This window comes from Ambystoma mexicanum, chromosome 1q (genome assembly GCF_040938575.1).
Source record: "Ambystoma mexicanum isolate Mex_15411 chromosome 1q, UKY_AmexF1_1, whole genome shotgun sequence".
Classification (NCBI taxonomy): domain Eukaryota; kingdom Metazoa; phylum Chordata; class Amphibia; order Caudata; family Ambystomatidae; genus Ambystoma; species Ambystoma mexicanum.
This window is the reverse complement of record NC_090922.1, coordinates 34,413,102-34,433,090: the sequence shown is the minus strand read 5'-3', so window position 1 is coordinate 34,433,090 and position 19,989 is coordinate 34,413,102. Positions and strand designations below refer to the sequence as shown.

Genomic DNA, 19,989 nt, shown 5'->3' with positions numbered 1-19,989 from the left:
GAATCCGCCTGTATTTTCCCTGATGCACATTAACCCCCAAAATACAGACATACCCCCTCCCCAATATAGCCTTACCGATATGATGCACATTACATATCCTCAAAATATACTGAAATAACGAAAAAAAACTAAACTGAATCTCCCTGTACTATAAGTAAATCCCACCCCTGATGCACATTACAAACCCCCAAAATACACAGAAATACCCCCTTCCCAATAGTGCCGGCCTGCATTAAAGTAACAATCAAATGAGATAACTTTAAGACTTATCATAAACCAAATTCAAGCACCAAATAACAATCAACTATACGAAATGTGCTTTGCAAAGGAGGAATCTTCCGCTCCTGCAACGCCTTGTCGCCCGGCTCTGTCCTGCTCTTGCCTGCCCGCTCGTGCAATTGCAAAGACTTGCCTTCGCGCTTGTGTAAAAAAGATGACGAAGGGAACGTTGAAGCCCACGTGATGCAGAGCAGCCCACGTGATGAAGTGGAGGCGGAGCGTTGCTATGGCCCGTTTCTCTGGTGGGAACTAAACACTACCCTTTACTTTCGCTCATGTCCTGATTCCAGGCAGCATCAGGTGAGTGCATGCGATCCATCTCTTGTAGTGAATTTTATATGCATTTCTTTTAGCAGCCATTAACTGAAACGTTCTCACCCCTTTGTTATATTGTTAAGAGTCGCCCTTTTGCAACCTCTGGAAACGCACGTTGAAGCTGTAATTCTTTGTATTTTACTTGTCACATGTTGAAATTAAACATTGTGTACGTGATTTTCTAAACATCTGGCTTTGATATTACATGGGGCAGCCTGTTGTTGGTATCTTAGACACAGTAGCTGCTCCGAAGCTCATTTACGATATAGGTCTGGCACGGGATTGCTCGCAGACGCAGTAACTGCTGTGCAGCTACTAGACAGACACTTCTCTGGTGTAAGTGGCTACATATATAATAATCAGGTCTGTTTCTCGACCTGGGCGAAGCAGCTGCCCGGTGTGCAATTGACCCGGCCCCTTGAGGGCGAAATATCCCTGAGTGTGGGGTGCGATTGCCGTGGGGAGAGTAGCTAGCACCCCCAAATCCTCTCTGTCTCTGCACCACAGTCTCTGCAGATTGCCCTCCTGTGGTTTCTTCACAGACTTGGGGGCAGCTTGCATGTCCTTGCCCTTGTTTTTGGACATAGTGCGTAGGCAGGTCTGATGAGGGCGAGCCCTGACCCATCCTCTTCTCCCTGATATTGTTTCGCATCATTCAGACCTCTTCTGGACATTTTCTCCAAAATGCCAGGAGTAGTGGAAGTGACATAATGCGACCTTTGACCTCTGATGACATCATCAGAAGCGATGTATTTTGACCCACACCCCGTGAGGACAGTTAGGGAGCATTGCACTCTGTCTTTGCTCTGTTATTTGTATGTCACTTTGGGCCACCTCAGATGTTTGTCGAGGTTTTTGGGGTTGTGGGATCATGCTGGTCGGTGCCTTCCCGAGTGGTTTGGGATTTCTTTTTATTTCTGCTATCTTTTCTGCCTTTTTTCTGGCGAGGCATGATGTGTGGGTTGTGTTCCTTAGTGGGCGTCCTCTTTCAATTGGTGTTTTGGGTTTAGTCTTTGCCATTTGTGATTTGTTGTTGCTTGTGTTTGGTAGGTTGTGGGTAGTTGAGACCTCAGTTCATGGACCTCTGTGGTTCTGTTTGTTTATTGCTTCTTTCTTTTTTAGATCCTATGTGTTTTTCTTTTATCCTGGAGGTACTTTTGGTTATGGTTGTTGATTATTGGATTTTGCGCAAAGCAAATATGAAAACTGTGTGAAGGGGTGTATGTGCATGCTGGCATATATATTGGTGCAGTCATGTTAGGGAGAATTCTCATTTCTGTGCTAATTGCCTGCAACCTTAGAGGTCCCCAGCTCTTTTGCTGGACTGTAGGACTTTTTAATTTTAACCCTGGAGCGAGTGAGACCTTTTTCCCACTCCCTCATGTGTTTTGACCTGAATTGGATTATGTGCTTTCACTGTTTTGGGAGTCTGAAAAACTCCATAGGCATCTACTTTTTGTATGGTGACACACAACACCTTCAGTGGGATGTCACTGAGAAATCCTTTAGATTTCTCATAAGGTTTAAAATATCCTTTTCTTGTGTGAACTACTGTTCCCAAGAATAGTAAAGTGAAATTGACTTTACTTACCTTTTCTCTTTGTGGGTCCAACACACACCATCTTATGTGGAGTGCTTGGGGGTTACCTAGTAGCCCCTTATCATACATTCTCATATACACATTTTATGTTACCCTCCTTACTTTAAATGACTGGTGGCAGTGGTTTAATTTGTCTTACCATTGTGCTTTTCTACCGCAGGCTGAACTCTCAGCTGCAGTATAGCACCCATGGGTGACCATTTTATCAAAATGTCCCGTCTTCTTTTTTGCCATTTTCTGTTTGTGAGGTCTTTCTTGGGTTTTACTCTGTGTGTCGAAACAGATTGGAGCTCTTTGTGGGCTTCAGCCCTGAAGACCGCCTCTGGCTCCAGTGTGTCTGGAAGGACAGGATGTGAGGGAGGGTCCTGAAACTCCCCTGTCCTTTGTCTCTAGGAATGCCTGAATGCAGCCAGTCCTGATTGGCTGGCTGGTTGTCCTTTCAGGACAGTCACCCTGCTGTGTGATTGACAGCCTAGGCTTCGCAAGAATGGGAGAAACCTGCTTAAAAGGCGAGGGTTTTGGGACTAGAGGCCGAGTCGACCGCTGGGAGAAACACCAGACGAAGAAACCGTGAACAAAGCTTGCTGCATCCTCCTGAACCTTTGAATTGCCTGGTGAAGCCCTGCTGATGTGCTGAAATTCCTTTTTCAATTCGACAGAGAAGCTCTGGAATGGACAACTTCTCCCCTTGGGTTAGTGGGACCAACCAACCCAGAGACCAACTCCACTGGACCATCTTCCCTGTCTGGCTGTACTTCTTCTTCATTACGGCAAAAACTGAGTGCCAGGGGTTGAGTAATCCGTAGTGGAGTGAAACATCTAAATTCCAGCTAGAAGCTCCAGGAGTCTCCTAAGGACCCTCCAGAAGCAGGACGACCAGAGCTCGAGTCCCCCTCACCAGAGTGCAGGACCCAGGGAGTGAAGGAAGCCCAACCGGTATCCGAGATCCGCGACGGTGCTGTTTTCTAAGCGCTGAAACCGCAAAGTGCAGCTGAACCGAAAAGAGCCCGTAGCTGCCGATGACCTCCCAAGTACTGCCCCAGGAGCCCTACAGATGTCTTCCCTCTTGTACCCACGACTGAGGTTCAGGAACACGGGGTCTGCATCGCTGTAGCAGGACAGAAGCCAGCTGGACCACTCTTCTTCAAACCAGAGGTACTGTTTAGACTTGGGATGCTTTTCTCAAATGGGAATTGCAGTTGCTTACTTTTGTAGTTGATTTTACTCTGTTTTCACAGCCTGTGACCGTACAAGTGATTTTCTAACAAGCTCTCTAACTTTGTGCAAGACTCTTGATTCTAAGAAGTGGCTCAGCTTCATAGACTGTTTCAAATTGACTTTGACTGTCCTGGCTCCCTGCAGACTCTTCTAGCCCATTGACTTTGATATTGTTGGTCCCTCATAGGACTTGTTCCATCATAGGTGGTAACTTGTTTTAGACTGTTACTGCTGGGAAAGGCTTGTCTAGATTCCATTGGAAGATTTTATTGTCCTCACATATACTGAGAGGTTTATAGTCACAATCTCGAATTTACAAATCTCGAAAAAAAAAGGTCGAAAAAAAAGGCTGAAAAAAAATGTCGAATTATTTTTAATGACGTTTTTTTTTCGAAAAACCCCCCTTTTTAATTTTTTGTTTTGTTTTTACCTATTTTATTTATATATACTAGAGCCCAAAAAAAATATAGAAAAAAAAGATGCGACATTTTTTTTTCAGCCTTTTTTTTACCTTTTTTTTTCGAGATTTGTAAATTCGAGATTATGACTGACCACCTACTGAGAACCTGTTTAACCTTTTTCCTTCCTTAAACCTTTACTTTCTGCAATCTCAGAATCTGCAAAGTATATCTAGTGTGATATATAAATGCCATTACTGTTGTGATCGAAGTCGCCCCAAAGTGTAGGAATTCTGTAAGAAGCATATCCAAAGATTATCCACTAACTAACTTGCTCTGATTCTGAAAAGTAATTTAAAAGTATATTTACATTGTAACATGAATTACCTTTCTTAAGAACGCTTATTTAAAAATTGATGTTAATTAAATAAAGAACTATTTATTTATAACTGGAACCTTGAGTGTAAGTGTTACTTTGCTACCTGTATTTACGGATTTCATTTGTACAGCTCACATTTATCCCTCTTGAGATAGGCCTGGCTGCTCAGTCACACTACCAACCTGTGTAGTACAGACCTAAACCAAAAGGTGGGTTACCTAATACCAAGCAGATAAGTGTTGTGTAGTCTCACACCGTGGGACAACACCAATTCTTACCTAACAAGTCAGCATGAAAATTTGATTGTGAGGGTGCTGGGTTCCTGCTTTTGACTGGGATGGCAAAGGATTCTCACCCAGGGGGTGCATGCTATGTTTAGGCCTCTTTCTTTCACTTTGGTCCAACATAGTCTCAAACTTTACCCATGCCACATTGGGGATTGTGAGGGTGCTGGGTGCCTGATTTTGACTGGGATGGCAAAGGATTGTCACCCAGGGGGGGCATGTTATGTTTAGGCCTCTGGCTTCCACTTTGGCCCAACATAGTCTCAAGCTTGTTTATTTTTATTTTTTTTTAATTATTTTATTATTTTATCAACAAAAACTCCAAACATTAAGGACCTCCACATTTGCGTTTCACATCATTATATTACTAATTAAACATTTTGGTTCCCCCCCCCCGTCCCTTTAACTCGAGCCCCTGCTTACATGTCGCTGTTTTACTCATCTCTAGGCGTGGCTACTTCAGTTGTCTCTTCCGCATCATCCTTGCTATGGTCAGCCTGGGAAGGCCCTATAATGGAGGTCACCAATTGTCTCTGTGCCATCAGGGGTCCCACCTCCCCCCCACCCCTGCTGACTGCTTCATACCAAGCGGCTGTTTCTGCTTCTGCCTATTTCATAAGGTCCGCCCGCCACATCTCAATTCTAGGCCGTTGGCCCGCCTTCCAGCCCATTGCAATTCTCCATTTGGCCAGAATATAAGCCAGGTCTTTTTTCTTACTGATGTGTTTCAAGTTACGTGGTCTGGTGAAAATCCCCAGAATGCATGCCCAAGCTGACTCCACCTCCAAAGTAATTCCCTTTTCCACAAGGCGTGTCTTCAGCTCTATCCAAAACCTCCCCACCTCTGGGCAAGCCCAAAACATGTGCAGCATCCCCACTCCTCCTCCCCACACCATGGGCTTTTCTGTGCTATCGGGCCTCCAAACTTAGCGATTTTACCAGGGGTCATTTATGCCCTATGAGTGACATACAATTCTATCTGCTGCAGCCTTGTGTTTCGGGACACCTTCTTATGATACCTTTGGGCTCTGACCCATTGCCCATCCGACATGGATTCTCCCACCTCCTCCTCCCAGTCTCGCCTCAGTTGGAGTGGCTCCTTCCCCACCCTAGTCCCCAGTAGCTCATATAGACAGGATATTTTGTGTCCACCCTCCGAGATGTCATACATCGTCTCTATGGTTGCATTAGGTTGTTCCGTGAGCACTGTCTCAGGCCAACATTCTCACACCCTTCTAATAATCCTAGTATAAGTAATGTGTTGGCCTTTATGCACCCCAGTGTCCTCCACTAGCCTCTGAAAGTCCAGTGCCACCCCATCCTGCCATACATCCCTGAGGGTTGCCTGGCCCACCATTTCCCAGTATCTGCGGATCCCTTTTATCATTTGGGGGTCCTCCCTGCATAGCGTCACTAGCGGTGCCTGCACTGAGAATGGGGTTGGGTTTCCCATCATTCGCCATGCCCTTTGCCACATTTCCCAGCCTAGCACCAGCAGCCTCGCCATTCCTAGCATCTTTGGTTTCGGCAGCCACACTAGCTCTCTAAGGAAGAAAGGGGCGGGGTCCCTACGCAACAGCCTGTTCTCGGCCGTCTCCTCTTCAGACAACCACCTGGCCACATATTGCAGCTGTCCCGCCAAGTAATATAATTCAAAGTTCGGCAGGTTTATACCCCCCCTGTCACACGAGTTCTGCAGTTTCCACAGGGCCACCCTCTTCCTTGAGTTGTGCCATAAGAAACCCCTCACAAGCTGTGGAGTTGAACAAAAAAGCGTTTGGGGATTACATACAGAATATTTACAAAACAATGTAACAGTCTGGGCAGGACTACCATCTTAATCAAAGCTGCTCTACCCATCATGGCCAAGGGCAGTCTGGACTAAAACCCCATACTATTCTTAATACTGTCCACTGCTTTTACTGTGTTGTATTTGTGTTCCTGCTCAGTTGAATGATATTTATTGATTCCTAGATACCGGAACGTCTCGGTCCGCCAAGGTATTGGCAAGACCGGTAGATTCTTACGCAGAGTGCGTCTATCTCCCCAAGAGGGACATGCTAGATTTTTGGGGGTTCACTGCTACGCCCGAGTGGATGGCATAACATTCCATCACCTCCAGGACATATTGTAGGTTCTCCTCTGGGAAGCGCAGATATAATAGGATATCATCTGCGTACACTGATATAAGATGCAAACCCCCGCGTCTGGATCCCTATCTCCCCGTATTGTTGTCTGAGACAGATTGCCAGTGCCTCCAACGTAAGGATATACAGCATCGGCGACCAGGGGCAGCCCTGTCTGGTGCCCCTGCTGAGTTGCCATTTATCTGAGATTGTAGTGCCCATTTTGACCCTGGCAATAGGGGAGCTCTATAGCATTTTAACCCACCTCAGGTATCCCGGCCCCATCCCGTATTCTCTCGATCAACCAGGGCCATCTCACTGAGTCGAAAGCTTTCACGGCATCCAGCGGGACTATTACCATTTTGCCTGGGACCTTCTCAGTTTGGTCAATGATGTGGTGGAGTCTCCTAAGGTTGTCAGTTATGTTCCTGCAAGGAAGATATCCTCTTTGATCGGGGTGTATCAATTTGCTTATGACTCGCTTAAGCCTGTTCGCTAACGCTGCTGTGAGGATTTGGCTGTCCTGATTAAGCATCGATGGGGGTCTATATGACCCGCAGTCTGTACTCGGCTTACCCGGTTTTAAGAGCAGGATGACCACCGCCTCCTGTAGGGTCTCTGGCAACCTGCTGTGCTCAAACGCCTCGGTAAGCATGTCCAGTAGTGGGGGGAACATCTCTTGTTTGTAACTTTTATAGAATTCGCTGGGGAGCCTGTCCGACCCCAAGGCTTTGCACATGGGCAGGTGCTGAACCACTACCTCCAATTCTTGTAACGTGATTGGGGCGTCCAGGTCCTCTCGCTCTTGATCGTCTAATTTGGGCAGGCCTATGTCCTCTGGTGTTTCCTTGATCTTTTGAGCCGTCCCCTCCCCTACGTCTTCATAAAGGCGTTTATTATATCTAAGGAATCCCTCATTTACTCCCTCGTGGGTGTCCCAGCACTGGTCTTCCTCCCCTCTAATTTCTCTGATCGCTAGCCGTGGTGTTTCATTTTTGTATAACCAGGCCAACAGCCTGCCCGGCTTGCCTCCACTCACGTGTTGCTTTTCGACATATTTCTTGTAACTCAGCTTGCATAGTCTATGCCAGTGCTTGCTGCCACACCCCGTATTACTATTTTGAATGCCTCCCACAAGGTTCCCACCGATTGAACACTACCTGCGTTGCTGTCAAAATACTCAGTGATCGCCTCCCTCAAGTCCTTCCGGAATCCCGAGTCCTGCAGGGCCTCAGCTCTGAGCTTCCATGTCAGGATTCTCGCTCTAGGGGGTTAGTGTCGCAACTCCAGAACCAAGGGGGAGTGGTCAGAGAGCACTCTGGCCCTGTATTCCACACCCGTCATCTGGCCTACCAGCTCCGAAGCGGCGAAAAAGTAATCCAGTCTTGTATGCAGGTTATATGGGGCCACATAGTGCGAGTACTGCCTATCTGCTGGGTGTTTCTGTCTCCAGACATCTTCGAGTCCCAAGTCTCTCAGTAGGGCCTATAATGCCTTTGCGGCCAGAGTGGGTCTGTCTGGTTTACCATCTGATCTGTCCATTTTGGGGTTTAATGTACAGTTAAAGTCCCCTCCCCATAAAAGCGCACCGCCCAACAAGGGGCCAATTTTGCCATACAGGGTCCTAAAATAGGCCGCTGTGTCTTGGTTAGGGGCATACAAATGTATGATTCTCACACCCTCTCCACTTTCTCTGGACCACCTCCAGCTTCTCTCTAGTGAGGTGGGTTTCCTGTAATAGTATTATGTCAATCTTTAGCCGTCTTAGGTACATCATTACTTTATTCCGCTTCAAATAGCTATTAAGGCCCCTCATGTTCCAGGTCACCACTCTAAGTCTACCCGACGCCATCTGTGGGTCGTTCCGCCTCCCATCCCATTTTCCCCCTCCCACCTGATTTGACACAAGATTGGTCTCGTTCACCTCCCACTCCCAGCAAAAACTCCCCAACTAACCCCCTCTCCCCCCTGCCCTGCTACCAACACTGCCCACAACCCCTTCCCTCCCTCCACCCTACCCAGCCCCAACAAGTGGCCAGCTCCTTCCCTGGATCTCAGGCTCCCCTGCGTTTGGTCCAGCTTCGGAATGCCGAGAGCAGGACCCGGCAGGGTGTCACCGGTCTACCAGTGACCCTACTAATCTATTCAATGTGGGGGTATGAGGACTGGTTCTGTTAGGCTCCTACTTCATTAGCTAGGTTCCTCGTGCTCGAGGATCATATGTATATGTGTTGCCCTAATGACATGCCTCCATCAGGCTATATCCCTTACTATATTCAAGTAACTCATAAGTGCTGCAGTACCATGTTACTTATCTGCACCATCTTCTTTCTGGATGCCCGATTCTTGGGGGCAGCTTTGCATGTCTAGCTATTCCATGGCATCTGCAGGAGTTTCAAAAAACAATGTCCTGCTCTTATGGATCACTTTCAGTTTCGCCTGGTAGAGCAGCATGTATTTGTGGCCTGCTTCAGGCAGCCTTCTTTTCACAGCCCCAAAGTTCATGCGTTGCCGTTGCACCTGCAAGGTGTAGTCCGGGTATGCCGTTATGTTTGCCGACGCCCTTCGTATCGTTCCGCCCTTCCGGAAATGCTCTAGGATTCTCTCTCGGTCACTGTAGTTCAAGATCTTGGCTATCACCGGTCTGGGGAGGTTCCCGGGGGTGGCTTCCTCATCAGGGCCCTGTGCGCCCTTTCCACTGCAAACCCCTGGGACAACACTTCCCGGTTATCTGCTGCAGCAGCATTGATTCGACATATTCCTTAGGGTTAGGTCCCTCAGCTCCTTCAGGAGGTCCAACGACGCGTATATTATTTCTTTGGGCCCGTTCCTCCGCCTCTTCCGCCCTACTTTCCAGGTTGCCCACTCCTACTAAAGCATGAAGTTCGGATTTGTGGGCTGCGCATGCCGCTTTGTTCGGGGCCACCTCTTTCTCTAGGACACCTGTGCATTCAGCCAGCCCTCTGCCATCTTGCCTGAGGAGGTTCACCTCCTCTTGTACTGACGCGACTTTGAGCTCTAGTGCCGCCTTCAGCTCATTCATGGCCAGTCCCAGTTTGGTTTCCCAAGCCACTTTTAGGTCGGCGATCGTAGCAAGGATCTCCTGGTCTCTGCCCCAAGTGTCTGTGCTCCCGGAGGGGGCTTTATCTTTGCTCCTGGCCCCTTCTGGCCCTGGTGATGTTCTAGTATATTCATCCAGCGTGGGCTGCTTGCCCTTCGCTCTGGGCAGTTTGGTGGACATCTTGGTGTATGAAGGCTGTGCACACAATCCCGGCAGCGTGTGATTTCTGGCTTCCGCTGGGCTAGACTGCTTCTGGTGCTCAGGCCCTAGCAAGCAGTATTAGAAGATCCCTTTTACAGCCCGGTCTGCCCCTGGAGTGGGCTGTGTCCTCCCATGTATTGATCTAGTGCAAGCCGGTTCACTTTGGCCGCCAGTCCAGGCCTCTGCTAGGCCAGGCCCACGGGCACACACTCCAGTGCCTTTGGGTCTATCTGCATGCGAGCACTGGCCCAACGTGTGCGACCTTGCTTCCTGCCAAGTCCCTTTGCCTCCTGCGCCTTGGTAATCGTTGAGTAGCTCAGCGCCCGGCGTACTTCTCTGTACTCCCCTGTTAGCTTACTGTTTAGGCTAGGGCGTGTCTCCTTCCCCCCCTGCCCATATAACAACTTTGCGTGATCCCAAGGGGCTGTCAGCAGTGTTTAACTGTTTAGTGTGGGCGCTTTACTTGAACCCGAGTGCTCCAGCGCTGCTTTGGCTTGCCCATAGGGCTTGATTCCTCTCCGTGCGTGTGAAACAGATCCACATTTCGATCAGGTCTTATAGACCTGCACGCTCCCAGCTGCCTGAAGGCAAAGATCCAAGCTGCGGTGCTCTGTTCCGTGTGCCGCGATGGGGTGCCCTGGATACATATGTAGCGGTCGCTCCTCGTTCTTCTTGGCGGCCTCTCCTCCCAGTGCGCGTCTCTTACAGTGCAACATTGTCTCCGCCATTACAGGCCCGGCTTCTTCAGTCCTCACGAAGCGCCCCTCACTGCAGGCAGACCTCGCACAGCTATCGCAGGCTCTCGCTGTCTTCCCCGCTACGGGATTAACCAGCCGTACTGCAGGACCAGCCACAAGCCCCTGCTCCAGGTGCCCGGCTCCCTCGTGCTCCCCCGGTGCAGTCCTCACACAGGCCAGTCCCTCCTTTGTTCGTCGGCGGGTCAGGCGGCGGCAATTTTCCCCTTCATGTATCGCGGACACCCACGTTACAAAGCAGGCTCTGGTTACCTTCTTGACGCTGGCTGTCCACGTTTTATCTTCTCAGAGTATGCCCTGCTGCTTCCCCTGCACGGGCATATGTTTTATGGGATGAATAATACCAATTTAGCACGGATTGCGAAGGATATTGTTCGGATCAGCCAGAGCCCAGGTCGGACACGTCCTTCTACATGGCTTCCTAGCCACGCCCCCTCTCAAGCTTTACCCTCGCTACGGTGCGGGGGTCATTCAGCATAAGTGCAACTAAGCAAAAGCGGAATGACAATCTCTATTGGTCCGCATATCATTTTACAAACTATGATGTTCTGAATTAATCAGTAAGTCATCCCCCAATCATCAGGAACAAACGTGCAATTTCTTGAAGTGATCAGCAAGTCATCCTTAAAGCATCAGAAACAAAGAGTTTTCGAAAATAGGGATGATGTTAGCATATTCATTAAGTCATCCTAAGCACATCCCCAAATCATCACCCACCATTCTGAGATATTTGCTGATGACTTTAACAGTGCGATGATGTCTGATGATGTGGGAATGACTTCTAGTGTCGTTCGATGATCATCAGATGACCCCAGGATGGTCTCTAAAGTCATCCTTTTAGACCAGTAGCATCCAACTTGGCGGACCTGAGGATGTATGTCAGTGAATTGTTGTTCCGTCCTCACTGTGAAAGTAGCTCGGTAAAGATAGTCATGCAATTCTTTAGCCACTGTCCACTTCAGAGCCAAGAATTCCAGCTTGTGAGGGGGTAGTTCATCTCGGAGGGGCTCAACCGACAGCGTGCGAAAGCTACAGGTCTGATGGTTCCCTGCTTTTCTTGGTAGAGTACCGCACCCAACCCATTAAAGCTGGCATCGACATATAGGATATAAGGCAGGTGTGGATCAGCATACTCCAGGACATGCGCTTCCATAAGACTTTTTTTTAGACGACCAAAGGCTGGCTCACACTCCTCACTCCATCGCAGACCAAAGTTCTCTTTGGGATGGTACATGGTCTTGGAGGGAGTTCCCCCGCTAGGGGAAGACTTCTGTGGGGCTGAGTACCCCTTAGTAACTCAGTGATTGGTCAGGCTATGTTGGCGAAACCTGCCACAAACCTTCAGTAATAATTGCAGAACCCCAGGAAACTTCTCATCTCTCGCAGATTCTGTGGACAGGGCCAAATTCGGAGAGCTTCCATCTTGGTGGGGTCCACCCACACTCCTTCGGCTGACACAACATGGCCAATATACTTTACACTGGTGCGGCATAACTGGCACTTTTACAAGGGCACCTTCAGTCCCTGCTGCTGGAGACGATCCAAAACCTTCAGTAACCTTTGGTGATGTTCTTCCAAGGTCCTCCCAAACACGATCACATCGTCCAGGTACACCAGCACCTCAAGTAAGTTCATGTCCCCACAGTTCTTTCCATCAAGCGTAGAAACCTGGCTGGCACTCCCGATATCCCCCGTGGCATACGAGGGGACTGGTAAAACCCCAAGGGGCAGATGAAGACCGTCTTCTACTTGTCTTTTGGTAAACTGGTGATCTAATAGTATGCACTCCGTAGGTCTAAGACTGAGAACCATTTGCTTCCAACCAGACAGTCGAGAGCTTTGTCTACTTGGTGCGGGGGATGTATTGATTGGGCACCGTTCTGCTGTTTAACCGCTGGTAATCGATGCACAGCCGAAACATCATTGTTCTTCTTTTATGCCACCACAATGGGGGAGGCAGAAGGGCTTCTCGATTCCTGGATGATGCCTGCCTGCAGCAGTTCTTCAAGATGACGCCGAACGTCCCCTATATCAGCAGGCGCCAGCCTCCGTGACCTTTCTCGAAAAGGGGTGACATTGCTTAGACGGATGTGATGCTTTACTCCCCTAGCTTCGCCCAAGTCCAAGTCACTGGTTGAAAACACATCTGCCCGCATGGACAGCTGGTCTCGTAGATGATCTTTTTCATGTTCTGACAATGGTGACTCCCAAAGTTAATCCAAGGGAGGATATTTGCTTCTGGTACCTGCGGCGTGGGCCACTGTGTTAGCAAGTTGAAACTGTGCAATTGTCAGACCTCTGGGTGGGTGCACTGTTTTGTCTGTAATATTAATGATGGGGACTGTAATGTGCTTCACTCCTTGGCCAGTGTCACTGATCAGAGTGCGGTGGACCATCAGACCTCCAGACAGTTCTTCACCTTCAGGAGCCTCCATCACCAATCTCCTGTAACGGTTTGGTCCTTGGAGGCGCACATGGCCAGGCACCATCACCATCTAGCCGATTGGTATGTCAGCTTGACCGTGGTGGTCTCATCTCCCACAGGCCCGTCAGGTTGCTCCGCCATCTCCATGCTTTTCTTGAGGTAGGCCTGTTGGCAAGCCGGGTGCATCGTCAAAGATTGTGCAAACTGTGTACCTGCCATCTCCATAATTATCTTGGCTAGCATACCGGACAGGGCGGCGTCGGTGCCCATGACATTGGGTACCTGCGGGTTCTGGGTTTTTTCGTGGTGCACACCAATGCTAGGGTTGTCAAGGTGGTGTTCACTGTGGCCACTTCCTGATTTAAATGGATCTTCACAAAGGTATACACCAGATACCGGCAGGCAGCATCTTCTACTCCCAACAGATTTAGTCCCTCCAACGGCTCTAAGGGTAGATGGGCTATCTGTTGCCAATAGTAGGGCTCATACACTATGGTGACTTGGGAGCCACTGTCCAGTAATGCTGTAGTCCTTCACCCTTCAAGATCAACAGGGATGGTCATGGTGGGCCCAATGAGGCCAGCTGGAATGCCTCGGGAGAGACGGGCTTGAGTCAGTAATCTGTTACAGTTCGTTGGTAGCACATTCTTGGTGTTGCAGAGCTCATGGACTTAGACGGAGATGTTCAGCCGTGGGACCCTCCTGAGCCTTAATTTGATACTTGGCAGTGTGTAGTCCAGAATTCAGTGTCCTTATTGCGTTGCGGGGGTTAGCTGTAGTGGAGCTTACTCCTGTAGTCTAGGTTCTAGCTGCTCTGCGCTACAACCTCGTGTGCGTTTCCCGACATTGCCCGGGCTGAAGTGGGTTTCAGTGCATTAAAGCGAGCAGCTATTTCGGCATAATCTGGGTCTTGGTAACATAGTCGAGTTGAGTGGCTGTCATCCCTGCAGCGATGGCAAAATCTCCATGGTGATAACGGTGCAGAGGATTGGGGGAAATACTCTTGAGGCTCTTGTGCTCATCGAAATACCTGATACTCTCTTTCTCGAGATGAAGGGAAAGCTTCTCTGCCTCGACGTTGAGTTGCAGTTGGGCTTACCCTGATCAGCAACTGGGTTTGTAATTTCCTGACTAGTTGTTGCAGCTTCTCAATCTGCTTCTGCTGAGAAATTGCATTGGTAGGTGCTGGGATCCCGCCTTGAACTGGGTGGATCTGGACATCAATATTGCCTGTTTCTTCTTCCAAGGCCTTAGTAGCTCTTCATAGGATGGAGGTGTCCAGTTTCTCTCGCAGTCTCAGTTGCAGAATGGGTATGACGGCTTCTTTGGCCCCTCTAAGTATTTGCTTTAGACGACACCTGTTCAATCGGGAAGTCTCTACTCCTCCTATTTTATTTGTATTTATTTTATTGTATTTTATATAGTGCATTAAGCCAAAGCGCTTCACATTATTACAGGGTACAGTACACAAATAATGATAAATACATCAGAATATCAATTCTTACTGGTAGCAGGCAATCGGGGGCAATGAAGAAGATGAATTTTTAGAGAAAGACAAAAGAGCGAATAGTCAGTAATAGAGCGGATGGAGAGTGGGAGAGCATTCCAGTGTAAAGGAGCGAGACGCTGAAAAGATTGGAACCGGGACTGAGCACATGGAGGACGAAGGACACTCGGTCTAAAGAGAGAAGAAGAGCGAAGGGAACAAGATGGAGAATAGAAGGATAAGAGTACAGCGAGATAGTCAGGTTCAAGCAGATAGAGAGATTTAAAAACTAAGCAGAGAAAATGAAATTTCAGTTGAGAGTGACAGGGTAACCAGCCAGGTGAGGCCAGAGAAGAGGAGATAGATTCTCGATAGGAGAGAAGACAGAGTAGATGAACTGAAGAATTATAGATTGATTTCAAGGGAGCAAGACGAGAACAGGGGAGGCCATAAAGAGTGGTGGAGCAATAGAAGAGACGTGAAAAGATTAAAGAAGGAATGAGAAGTTTAATGACTTGAAAAGTGAGGAAAGGACGACCTTTACGAATTTTATGAAGGTGAAAACGGCAAGAATGACAAGTGAGAGTAATGTGCTGAGCAAAAGTAAGATTGAAGTCAAAGTAGAGGCCAAGGTTGTGGGCTGTGGTAGAAATAGAAGATTAGAGGGAGGAAAGGATACAAAGGTTGGTGGTGGATGAGGAGGCATAGTGTTGGCGGGGAACAAAAGAACCTTGGTCTTCCCTGCGTTTAAAGTGAGGAAATGAGATGCCATCCAAGCTTTGATAGCAGAAAGACAGGCTGTAAGGGTATGATGGATTTCAGGAGTGAAGGACGAGAAGCATAGAAAGAGTTGACTGTCGTCAGCATAGAAGTGATGGGAGAGACCAAAGGAGGAGATTATATCTGCAACTTGAGAGGTGTAGAGGGAGAAGAGTAAATCTCAGAAACCGGTAAAGAACAAGCCTGATCAATGCCCCTATGACCCGCCTCCTCCTCCTCCTCACCTGTGTGAGCGTCGTCAGACGAGTCTTCGGACAATATCGCTCTTCTTTCTCTCCATGCAATGTCAGGCTTTGTGTTGTGGATTTTAGGACGTGCCCTGCTGGAGGCCACCTTGCCTATCAGCTATATGCTCAGCAGTGGGACTTCAAGGGAGCCCACCCCACGGCCAGGGAAAAGCATAGCTGGAAAACCCTGGGAAGGTTGGTAATGTTGCAGGTACTGAGGTAGGGTGTTTGATTGAAGTAGAGATGGAGCAGACCACAACTCCCAGAAGGCACTGTGAGAATCCGATTGCCCGTAATATCTCCTTCTTGGTTATCAAAGCTGAGGAGCTCCGTGAGTGGAGTGGAGCTTATACAGATGCAGGTTTTGCTGGAAAGGAACGCAGAGAAAAGGAAGACCAAGAGAGAAGGTGCCGTCCGAACGCCGGCAAAGGGAGAGAGAGCCACGAGAAGGAAAAGCAGATCAGGCAGGCAGACGGGAGAAAGAGCCAAAGAGGGTATAACAGGGAAAGAGATGCCACTTACTGCAGTAGGCGGAAAGTAACACAGCGTGTAAACCCAAAGAAGACGAAGGGTTGCAATGCACCGATGCCTCTGACTGACGCATACTTGTACACGTCGCAAGGTGTGTAGGGAAAACTAGAATGCTGCATTTGCTTCTGCTAGCTGTTAGCCCTTCTTCCATTTCCACCACAGTTTCCAAGGTTGGCGGATCATGACATTAAAGGACCCAAGACTGATCCTTGGGGAACTCCGTGCTCAAGGGAAAGAGGTGGAGAGATCTGGCCAGCCCAGGAGACGGAGGTCTGAAAACCAGGAAAGAACAGAACCCATGAGACTGAAGGAAGAGAGAGATTCTAAGAGCAAAGAATGATCAACAGTATCAAAAGCTGCAGATAAGTCAAGAAGAATAGGAAAAGAGGAGTGTTTAGAATAGAGAGCTGTAATAAGAAAATTGAGTACACAGATTAGAGCAGTCTCAGTAGAGTGACGAGGAAGAAAACCGGACTGGAAGCGAGGAAGGAGGGATAGATCAGTAATAAAGGATGAAATCTGAGAGTAAACAAGGTGCTCTAAGAGTTTTGAAAGATAGGTTAGGAGGGAGATGGGACAGAAGTTGGAGACAATCAGAGAATTTGCTGTCAGTTTTTTCAAAATGGGGATGATAGTTGCATGCTTAAAGGCTGTAGGGAAAACAGAGGTAGAAAGACAGGTGTTGAAGAAGGAGACAATACATGGTATAAGAAGAGGGTAAACCTAAGGAATAAGTGCAGATGGACTAGGATCAGTAGGAGTTGCAGTGGGATGAGCTTTAGCTAGCAGAAGTAGCATATCAGAGTCAGAAACTGGTGCGGAGCTAGAGATCAAAGCCGATGGAGTAGGAGGGGATGAGGGTACCACAGTTGAGGGGGGAGAATTTAGAATATCTTGACGCAGAGAGTGAACTTCAGAAGAGAAAAAGTGAGTGAAGTCTGATGCAGACAGGGTAGAATTAATGGAGTAATCAGGAGGAGGAGGAGAAAGAAGCTGTGTTAAAGTTTGAAAGAGACGCGTAGGATGGGCAGATTGGGTATGAAGAAGATCTGAGAAATAAGCATGCTTGGCAGAAGTGAGGCAGTTATCGTAGTACGAGAAGTAGGTAGAGTGATTAGATAAAGATTTTCTTTTTTAACCAACGCCTTTCCAGACAGCGGAGGAGACATTGCATAGCACAGAGGTGAGAGGAAAGCCAAGGTTGAGAGAGTTTACGAGTGGGCTGAAAAGCAGACCGAGGATAGAGTTGGTCGAGACTAGAGGAGAGAGATGATGAGAGAACAGATGCTGCATCATCAGCACTGAGAGAAGAGAAGTTCATTAAGGGGGAAGAATAGTAGTACAGATATCATGAAAGACTGAAGAGTTGAAACTGTGCAGATCATGGCAAAAAAATATTTTTGCGAGTAGGAAAGGAGATCTGAGGAATTGAGGACAGAAGAGATACAGAAAGTAAGTGGTGAGCATATAAGTAAACGGGTAAAGCACATACAGAGGAAGCAGTAAAAGTGGAGAGAAAGATTAGATCTAGTGAAGGACCAGAGATGTGAGTATAAGGAGTAGGAAGAGGTGAGAGCATGTGGCAATCGAGAATAGATGGAAACGGAAAAGCTGAGTGAGTAGAAGATAAATGAAGATTGAAGTCACCTAGAAGTACAAGAGGAGTTGGACTAGGCAAGATGTGGAACAGAAGATCAATATCATCATAAAAGGAACCAAGTGGGCCAGGGGGACAATAGATGATAAGAAAAGAAATAGAATGTAGAGTGGTAAAGATTTTATAGATAAATTCAAAGGAAGAATAGACTGGTATGGGGACAGGCGAAGGAATAGAAGAGTAGGAAAAATGGTATAGGGACAGGCAAAGGAATAGAAGAGTAGGAAGAACAGTAAAGTATGCCAATGCCCCCACCGCGACTGCTGGCTCTGGGCACATGAGCAAAAGAGGACAGAGAAGAAGTAAGGGAAGCAACAACAGTAGTGTTATGAGATAGAATCCAAGTTTCAGTAATACATAAAAAGTGAAAACGTAGTCTTAAGAAAAAGTTCAGTACTGCAGTTGTTTTGTTACATAGAGACCTGGCGTTCCAGAGGCCCAGGTCAATGGCAGTAGAAGTATTGGTAGTCAATGAATAAATGAGATTAGGATTAGGGCAAGTAAGTGCAGAGTTAGCGTCTGGTTGAGAGCTATCAGAAGATAATAAGTTTGGTATTGTTATGGTCATGAGAATGCAAACCAGACGGTGTGCCAGGCGCAGAATGTGCTCAATCCTCACCAGGTAATCAGACAATTTCTCTCTCAGCTTCAGAGAGGTTGCATGAAACCTCATCATTAAGTCCTCCCCTGGTTCGGTTGTGCCAAACGCCCCTTCCAGTGCGTCCATCACTTGCATGGAAGTCGTATCAGGACTCGGGGCTGTAAGGGACTGTACTGTCTGTAGTGCGGGTCCTTGCAATGCCCCTATTACTTGTCTCCTCTTTTCTTGGTCAGACACCTTCCAGTCGTGTAGCTGGGTTCTAAGTAAAAAAAAAAAAAACACATAATGTCCAAATCAATATCAAACATTAAAATAGGGCGCAAGTAATCGAAGTATAATCCAAAAGTGGATTTCTTTTTTTCCTTAGGCATGGCTCTTTATGAAGTGTACTCTCACCCAGTGCTGGTGAAATACAGGACCAGTGTCTGCTCAATGGCCACCATCTTCCTGCTTATGGCATTGGCTCTGACTTACATCCCTCCTTTGCTAGTAGCATACAGAAGCCACGGTGAGTGACTTTTTATTGCGCTTGTTTTTTTTTCTCCCCCCTCTAACTCACTGCCCTTTGGGGGTTTATTAAGGTTCTCTAATCCATTTTAGGGTTTTGGCTGAAACGTAGCACATACGAGGAGCAACCAAATGTCAACTTTAATTATGAGCTTTTATTGATGGCTGTGACCAGCACTTCTGGAAGTTACATTGCTTGGAGCACCTTTCCAGCATTCAACAGTTTACAGGGTGATAACCTGAGAATACCACTTGTGTCGGTAAGTTTTTATTTTTTTTAAACAAAAGTGTGCTCTAATGGCACACTATTGAACTTATTATTTTCATTTATTTAAACCTTTGATATCTGCATATGAATTTATGTACAACACATTTGAGGGACTGGATTGGAAGAAGACGTGCCTGACACTCTGGCATCACTGGTGTGCTTATTGAGCGATATATATGGAAAGGGACCATGTTATATCTAGAGAACAATAGATCAGAGACAATACCTATTTTATGAACATGCTATTAAGCTATCAACCACTAGACTGGCCACGGAGGACGTCTCCCCGAGACCAAATTGGAGCCAATATTGTGCTCTTGCTTCAATGACAAGATAGTACGCAGGCCTCAAAGTGTTTCTCTTCCTAGCTCACTGTCGCAACAATATTCCAAATATACAACCCTCAGACCGGACAGTTTACTCACAAACTCTGCAACTCTCCCACGTCAATTCTCGTGGTGCTTTAAGATGGAGAGACGCAAAACAGAAAGGCCTTGGAGAGATGCACATTCTAACACTTGTTGCAATGATGTTGATAAGCGCTTCACTGTACCAACCTTTGAGAGTCAAGAATGACCAACGTTGTATAAAATAAGAGTTGTTTTTACAATCATAAATCCTCATTTCTTCAAACTGAAAAACAGTTGTCATCTTCAACATCCCTCAAGACATCTTACTAGTTAATCATACATTCAAACACATTCAAATCACTTTTCTTTAAGGAAATCTATTAACATCAATGCTCTCCTCTTGGGGCTTACTTCACCACTCCAATACAAAGCGCTGTCCAGCCTTACCCTTTTCTCTCTACAAAAAGGCACAATACTTCTAAAGTCAAAATCGTACTACATTCACTAAAGCAATATAGTCTGGAGCAATATTGTATAAAGT

The 19,989-nt window shown here is 47.3% G+C and overlaps 1 protein-coding gene across 1 annotated transcript in view; it reads left to right on the top strand.

Moving 5' to 3' along the window:
* The first annotated feature begins 476 nt into the window (after positions 1-476).
* Positions 477-19,989, top strand: part of TMEM231 (transmembrane protein 231) — a 515,430-nt gene continuing 495,917 nt past the window's right edge. The window contains exons 1-3 of the mRNA XM_069635458.1: positions 477-579; positions 18,691-18,831; positions 18,924-19,090. Coding sequence (XP_069491559.1) covers positions 18,693-18,831; positions 18,924-19,090 — 306 coding nt within the window. The 5' untranslated portion in view covers positions 477-579; positions 18,691-18,692. The remainder of the gene's footprint in view (positions 580-18,690; positions 18,832-18,923; positions 19,091-19,989) is intronic.